The sequence below is a fragment of the Carassius carassius genome, chromosome 14 (genome assembly GCF_963082965.1).
Source record: "Carassius carassius chromosome 14, fCarCar2.1, whole genome shotgun sequence".
Lineage (NCBI taxonomy): Eukaryota > Metazoa > Chordata > Actinopteri > Cypriniformes > Cyprinidae > Carassius > Carassius carassius.
Genome location: NC_081768.1, coordinates 14669355 through 14677614, shown reverse-complemented (window position 1 = coordinate 14677614; position 8260 = coordinate 14669355). Strand labels below are relative to the sequence as shown.

Below are 8260 nucleotides of genomic sequence, written 5' to 3'. Positions count from 1 at the left end.
TTCATGCTATCAATCACTGAATCAAAATGCATTTAACTCAAATTCTTGTGTTGATCATATAATTTGTAATGAAAAATGTTGAGTTTAGAAAGGAATTTAAAAAAAAAACTTTTTAGGCTATTAGTGGTCTCTAATGTTTGGATTCCCCTTTATTTTTATATTTATTCACTGCATCCACAATACTAATGCCATTAAAAGACAGCACACCTTGAAGCAATAAACTAATGTTTTCACTCAGACTTGCTTATATATATAACTGCCAATGTGTGGCTGTGAATACCCTTTAATGAGAGGTTGGAACATGAAGAAGAGAGAACCAACTGCTCAACCAGATAACAAGATGACAACAGGATTCTCCATGAAGAGATTTCACTATATAATAAGATGATAATAAGATAAATGCCATCATTCCATCATTCTTGTAATGACGTAGCAGCGCCCTCCAATGTGCAATGAGAGTGATTACAGAACTCAAAAACACATCTGCCATACAGCACATGCTACTGTATATAAACATCCCTTTGAGTGAAACCAGGATTTTAATATTGGGAAGTATATCAATATATTTTTAGGCAATTGACTAGCAAAAAAAAAACATCGTAATAAAAATCTGCATAACTATACACAAATGTACTAGACAGTATAACCTACTAAGGAAACAGTTGAAAGCATACAGTGGCATGAAAAAACACATAAATGTAATTTTGTTTAATATATAATGGATGTATGTACAGTTGATGTTTAAATATATAGCTAACCTTAACTGTTTGCTATAGCGAAGGACATGCAGGAGATGTCAATATAGGTTACAGGAAACAATGAGTTTACTATATATATAGGTTACTATATATATACATACAGTACAGTACAGACCAAAAGTTTGGACACACCTTCTCATTAAAAGAGTTTTCTTTATTTTCATGACTATGAAAATTGTAGAGTCACACTGAAGGCATCAAGGGCTATTTGACCAAGAAGGAGAGTGATGGGGTGTTGCGCCAGATGACCTGGCCTCCACAGTCACCGGACCTGAACCCAATCGAGATGGTTTAGGGGTGAGCTGGACCGCAGACTGAAGGCAAAAGGGCCAACAAGTGCTAAGCATCTCTCGGGGAACTCCTTCAAGACTGTTGGAAGACCATTTCAGGTGACTACCTCTTGAAGCTCATCAAGAGAATGCCAAGAGTGTGCAAAGCAGTAATCAAAGCAAAAGGTGGCTACTTTGAAGAACCTACAATATGACATATTTTTCTTATGTATATAATTCCATATTTCATATAATTCCACATGTGTTAATTCATAGTTTTGATGCCTTCAGTGTGAATCTACAATTTTCATAGTCATGAAAATAAAGAAAACTCTTATATATATATATATATATATATGTATATATATATATATATGTATATGTATATATATATATATATATATATATATATATATATATATATATATATATATATATATATATATATATATATACTGCTCATGGTCATTGGTGTGAGTTAGTGGTGAGATGCTTTTCAGATGCTGAGAACTTACCTGAGAAGAACCACATGCTGTTGTGTACAAGAAGTTGATATCAGAGAAATGTTCTTAATTGCAAAAGTTGGCCTCAAAATCAAAATAAAACATGGTAACGTGGGAGGAAAGGTGGAAGTAGTGAATCACTAAAGACTATATGTAGGCATAATATCCTTCCTCTTACCAAGAACAGAACAGAATTTGCTTATGAAGGAAAAAGCTCTTGACCTAAAAAGGAAAGAGTTTGGTTTACTGACAAATGACAAGCAATGAAAAATATATATACAGTACAGACCAAAAGTTTGGACACACTTTCTCATTCAAAGAGTTTTCTTTATTTTTATGACTATGAAAATTGTAGATTCACACTGAAGGCATCAAATATATATATGTATATGTATATATATATATATATATACAGTACAGACCAAAAGTTTGGACACACCAAACAAATAAAGTTTTCTTTATTTTAGAACACATATTATTTTCATTTGTCAAGTATCCGTATGTTTGAGCTTGTTGTGATAGGAACAACTTTTAAGTCTGGGAGTGTGTGATCCTCAGTCATTTAGTATATGATGGCCAGTTTTTCCTTTGTGACTATTACAAAGTGAGTAAGTATATGATAAGGCTTATATACTTACAGTATATTTCTCAGAATAGGTTTATTTTAACAGTCAATTTCTGTATATACTCATGCTGTAGTCTTGGCTATAAAAAGGACATTTCCATCATTACTGACCAGGAAAAAGGAACATGCTGACCTTTTGTGACCACATGTCCTAATTTTGCCATACAATATTTTATTACAATTAGTTTAATGGGACAAGAATGTTTAAAATTATAGTTTCCAAATTTCTTTCTTTTGTAGAAGACAAAATAAGATATTACGAAGAATGTTCTTATTATAGTGAAACAGCATCGTTGCCCATTGACTTCCATTGTATGGACCAAAAATAAATAAATAAATAATAATAATAATTTCTCAAAAATTATTATTTTGTGTTCCATGTTTGGAGGAGGATGAGTAATTGATGATAAAAAATGTATTTTTAGTTGAACTATCCCTTTAAGGATGCAGATGTGCAAAAACTGCTAGACCATGCTTACATTTGAATAATTAAAAAAAAATATTGCACTTCATTGAGACTAATAGATGAAAGAATAGATGAATAATAGGTGAATTGGTTAATAAATGCTTAAAAAGAATGAAAAATGATATGAGTGAGAATTCATCCATTGGTTGTAATTTAAAGAAATATTTATGATGATGAAAAATGAATGAATGAAATTAAAACTTGAAAAGATTTAAAGCAAGTTTAATGTCAAATAAAATGGTGTTGTTATACAATGGTGTATCATAAAAATGGAAAAAGTAGAATTTTGTATGAATTACTGTTTTACAATCAGAGCTATGTATGTAAAAAATAAATAAATACATCTGTCATATATACGTTATTGAAATAAATTAAATATTAAATGTGTAAACTTTTTGTGTATAATAAAAAGTAACAATAAAAAATAATTTATAAAACAACCAATTAATATAACATTCTGGAACACTACTCCTTCTATATATATATAGTTACTGCAACAGACTGGACCAATGTCAATGTCATCAATATAAAGCATCTTAGATCAACTTCTTTAGAAAGGTATAAAAAGACAAAATACATTATTTACAGTTCTCAAAAGCTGAACATAGGGCCTCATTTCATGTACCTAAACACTGGTATCATTACTCAGTAAATCAGGAACATGTAATTATAACACTGTCAAAGATGTTTCCTATTGATTACAGTAGCTGCCATTTTTAATCTTAATGGTATAAATAATTGGCATGTATTAATCAGTCCTTTTGTGGATACCTGGAGCCTGCTGTATATTTGGGTAAACCAGTATGCTGTGAGATCCAGTTATTGTAATTGGTGACTTTTGTGTAAACTCCTGGGTTAAACTTTTTTGCACATTCTTTTCCCCAGCTAATGATACCGAATAGGAACATGGTGTTATTTAATTCACACACCAGAGGCCCTCCTGAGTCACCCTGAAAGCAGAAAAAAAACATTCGGATTTGTATTTCTCACAGATTTATGAAGATATTGTCACTTGCCTATGCCAAATGTATTATTTATCAATCATCAGTGAAATCATGCGGTTTACCTGGCAAGCATCTTCCTCCCACTCTCTACCAGCTGCGCACAACATGTTTTCATTGACTTCTTCCTTGCTGTAATACTTTTTCTGGCAAGCATTCTGGGAAATAAGCCTCACTTGAGCCTGTTTCAGATATCGAGAGTACTTAAAGCCACCTTAACAAAAGAAAAACAGATAAAAAACACTGATGACTTTTCTGTTTATCTCAAATATTACAGTTCTTGTCCTGCCATTCAACATGACGTCCAGATTGACAAAATGACTTGATTACTAAATTGTCCAGCTACATTCTCAGTTAGATTTTTTTAAGAGATCAAGTACAGTATGTCGTGTCATAATCATAGGATGTTCAAGTTTGTTATATTTCATATCATAGGTCAACTTTATGGACACACCATGTTGCCCTCATATCTTGTTGTCGTAGGAAAATGATCATTGTTATTATTCTTGGATACACTATCTAGCTTAGCATACAGTGTGTGTCATCTTACCCTTTTGATGTCTTCCATAGCCAGCAATCTCACAGTAGAATCCTGTGGGAAGCATCTGCTGGAAAGGGGGAAGACAGGCGGTTCTCACATAGTCTGTCCTCACTGCACATTGTCCACTGCTGTCCGCTATCTTCAAAAGAGCTAAAGGAAGGAATTTGCACTACTTATTATTCATGCACTCTTCTTATAATTGCTGGAATAATCAGATAGTAAGCAAACATACCAATGTCGTTATTAAAGTCTTCAGCTGTGTAATTATAGTCCTCATGGAGCACAAGTTCGCTGATGTTGAACTGCTGTTCTTTGACAGTGTCGGTTTCGTTGATGGCATTCTTTCCCAGATAGACCGAATATTTCATTATGCGTGTTCTCTTACTGTTTAAAGCAAAGAAATTCAAATTATATGACATTTTATACCACAATGCAATGAGACTACATTAACTGCATTAAGCTGTTTTATTACACGGCCCTTTGGAATACTTGATGCTGATCATTTGTATGACATTTCATATTAACTGGATAATAACTTATCCATTTGCAATTGGCTACCAACAAATTGTTGCATTATTAACAAAATGTTCTTTCCGAGCTACATGCAAGTTACCAACTAGACTGTTTTACTGCTATTTTGGCACCATCTTAGTTAATGATATTAGTGAAACATTTTTAAGATAATATTTGATGAGTAATAAGCAGGATAATGTGTTGCCAGCAAGTCATTACTGCAAAATAAAGCTGACAGAGTGATAAAAGACCCAGACCCCAGAGCAGACTGTGCATTGGCTGATTACTTCCATTAACAACAGGTTGACATACCCGTCAGGGAAGCAGTGGGCTGCAGTGAGGATCCAGCATGAAGCAATAAGAGTTCCTCCACAAACGAATCCCTCTCCTTTGAAGATAGCTGCCATCCAAGGCTGTGACTCAACAGTTGACCTTGATCCTCCTATTATCTTTGTAATGCGGTTCAAGCGTCGCTCCCCACAGGTTGATTCTGAATAATGAAGACATGAAGTCTGTGAGGAGAGGTCATTTTCTAGGCTTTGTGAACAGATCCTAGTCGAGGATGCTACTAAATGATTTTTGTTTAGAATGGGCGATAAAAAGTAAATCAATCATAACCTCACCTGTGTCTTGCTTTGGTTGGTCAGATGTGGGTGGACTCGTGGTGGCTGCATAAGCAAATGTAAGTCTTATTAATCAAACTGCCATCAATATTTCCTTGACTTAAATAATCAAAAGAGATGGACTTCTACTTACTTGGTTTCATTTCCTTGTGGGGAATGTCACAGTATTCCCGCACATAATAATTTCCTTTCCTTACAAAGCACCATGGCTGAATCTTGTTACCTAGATTCCTAAAAAAGCAAAATCCAGAGGTCTTAGACTTTTTAGAAATCCCGCAATAAAGTGTTTTTAATCTCAGTTTTTACTCTCAATTAATGGGCAACAGAAAATCTAAATATAAATACCTGCAGTAGTTATGATTGCAGTTATGGAAGGAGGGGTATTTCCTTGATAATATATTCCATGATACACAAGTCCGTCCTCTGACTGTCATTGACACTTCGTTTTTGCTCTCCTCGCTTCCATCAAGTATGCAATTATCTGTGAAGAGAAAAGTCATTATTAAACCTAAACTGTACATTCACAGGCTAAAACTACAACCATAACCAAATAGCATATTAATGAAAAACTTTAATCTAATATGACAAAATCAAAAAAGAATTTACCTTTTGCTTTAGTAGAAGTGTATTTTTTCCTAGGGCTTTTAGTCTAAAACAGAAATATTAATATTAGCTGTGTGGGTAAAAATGTTAATTCTATTTAAAGACCTTTTGTAGGAAGTATGCATTTTGACTTTTTTTTGCAGTTTTTCCACTTACTGTTTCAATAAAGTACAGGGCGCATGCCAGCAGTAATATCCTAAGTATACACTTCATCTTGACCGCAAACCAATGTTTTCCTTTTTTGGAGATCCTAAAATATATTTGAAGAAGTGAGCTATATAATCATAAGACACATCTTTAAAAGAGAGGGCACATGCTCTCTCACCACAAACAGGAGGAATTCAAGTTACGCTAAACAGGAGCATTTTTAAAGTTGACAAATAAATAAAGAAGCATTGCCAAGAAAATCATATGAATTTGCAAGCACTGATTAGAAGCAAGCATGCATATGATGGTACTATAAGCCCAGGGTTCTAACAAATAGTGCTATCAAATTATGCTACCAACACTGTATTTTTAATACTGTAAGGGAAGGTTCAGGTTTGGGGTAGGTGTTCACTTTAATAAAGCCTCACAACACATTAATATCATGATGAAAGCAAAATCTGATAGGTAGCATTTTTCGCTGTTGAATTATGCTGCCAACTGTTTAAATGGGAGGTAGCACAAATCTTCAGAATAACTCCATTGATCATTTTTTTTCATACAACTCATTGATTTTATTCATTTTCATAGTTTATTGATCACTTATGAAACTCCTAAAGTACCTTTGAATAAATTCTTAGCACATTTCAGGCATGTTACTATAATATGTACAGAAGCCAAATTGATTCATTATATTTGTATCCTTAAATATCCTTAGTGCACTTATAACATCATAAAAATAAAAGTTCTATAAAAGACCTTAAACAGCCATTGTTTCCATTGGGCTAAAGGTCCTTTGCAATGAAAAAATGTTCTTTAACTTATTAAATGATTCCTCACACTAAGACTAAAATGGTTCTTTTAAGAACTTTTCATTGAAATGTTCTTTGTGGAACCCAAAATCAGCATTGTTTTATGTGCAAAAGGGTAAGATAAACATATTTAAATGTAATTCTAATTCATTCATATTCCCACATGCATTATGTATAAATCAAGACAATGAAAAAAAGCAATAAAGGCACATTATGCAAATGTAAAAGAATGAAAGCAAAGCAGATCCAGAAAAAGTGTATCTGGTGCTTACCTTGCTGATAGTAGTTGATTTGCTTATTTGTTTGCAGTGTAGAGCTGCACTGGGCTTCCTGAGCACTTGCTGTCATGTGCCTGTTAGTGTTCTTCGCTTTATGTGACGAGTGCCGAGGCTGTGATTGGCTGAGGGGGCCTGGCCTCAGGCAAACTGGCACATGCGCTGTGCACCAAACAATGAGATAGTCGCGGAAGCTCAAAATGTGACTCATGCTAAATTGCTCAAGACCTCTTCTCTTTTTCTAATACATAAAACACTGGCAAAAAGGGGAAATATTCCTAATAGGGATTTTGCCCCTGAAGCAATGACAATCAATGTGGTTTTACATTGCAGTGGCCATGTCACAACATGCTATGATAAAATAAATGATTACATACATAAAGTAGTGTTTTCTGACTAGTATTAATAGTTTATATGTTGTTGAGGTATAGTTAATAGTTAATATTATAATTAATATAAAAAAACTGGATCTTCAGATTAATATCAAAATAGATGTGTGTTGTTCTTGTCACGCACAGCTAGGTGATTCATTGCTGTCTGTCAATTTTAACCCAGACAGTCTATTTTTAAAACCACAGATGTGACATGATGAAATCACATTTCTTCATTGTTTCCTAACATCTGAAATCATTCACGTATGTGATTTTACTCTCTGCCCGCATGCGTGCCACATTTTGCATGCCAGATTCATTATAAAGATGAAATCCCCGGCTTTTATGTAATTCTTGAAAACATTTTTCTCAATCTCAGACGGTTAATCATAGTATTATACTCCTCAGTTTTAGCTGGATTTCATCCTGTGAGATCTATACATGATAAATGAGGGGGGTTTCATGAATGAGAGAGCCAGAGGAGATGATTTAACCTCTCCATCACTTTAAGAAATGTACAGACATGTGTTTCCTGCTCAGCAGACTACTGAACTTCCAGTGTTGCTGATGTTTGGCTTCTTTGATGATAATATGATGCAACCGCTAAAGGTTTGCATCGCCTTGTATGATGCTGTCCATCAAGCGTAAGTGACTTTTTTTAGAAAGCATGAAGTTGCCTTTTTGGAAAGTTTAATCTTAAATTTCTTAAAAACAATAAAGTGTAAATGGACTCCTTTGTTAAGCAGTTTGGGCTAA

The 8260-nt window shown here is 33.8% G+C and overlaps 1 protein-coding gene across 1 annotated transcript; it reads right to left on the bottom strand.

The window, feature by feature from the left end:
- Nucleotides 1-3371: 3371 nt before the first annotated feature.
- Nucleotides 3372-7278, bottom strand: LOC132156566 (urokinase-type plasminogen activator-like). Its single transcript, XM_059565523.1, has 11 exons — nucleotides 7131-7278; nucleotides 6059-6152; nucleotides 5906-5948; nucleotides 5645-5780; nucleotides 5433-5530; nucleotides 5300-5344; nucleotides 4989-5166; nucleotides 4396-4547; nucleotides 4173-4313; nucleotides 3688-3836; nucleotides 3372-3571 (listed from the first exon to the last, which is right to left on the bottom strand). Exons 2-11 carry the CDS (start codon nucleotides 6113-6115, stop codon nucleotides 3374-3376), a joined length of 1197 nt encoding a protein of 398 aa, XP_059421506.1. The 5' UTR covers nucleotides 6116-6152; nucleotides 7131-7278; the 3' UTR covers nucleotides 3372-3373.
- Between the last annotated feature and the right edge of the window lie 982 nt (nucleotides 7279-8260).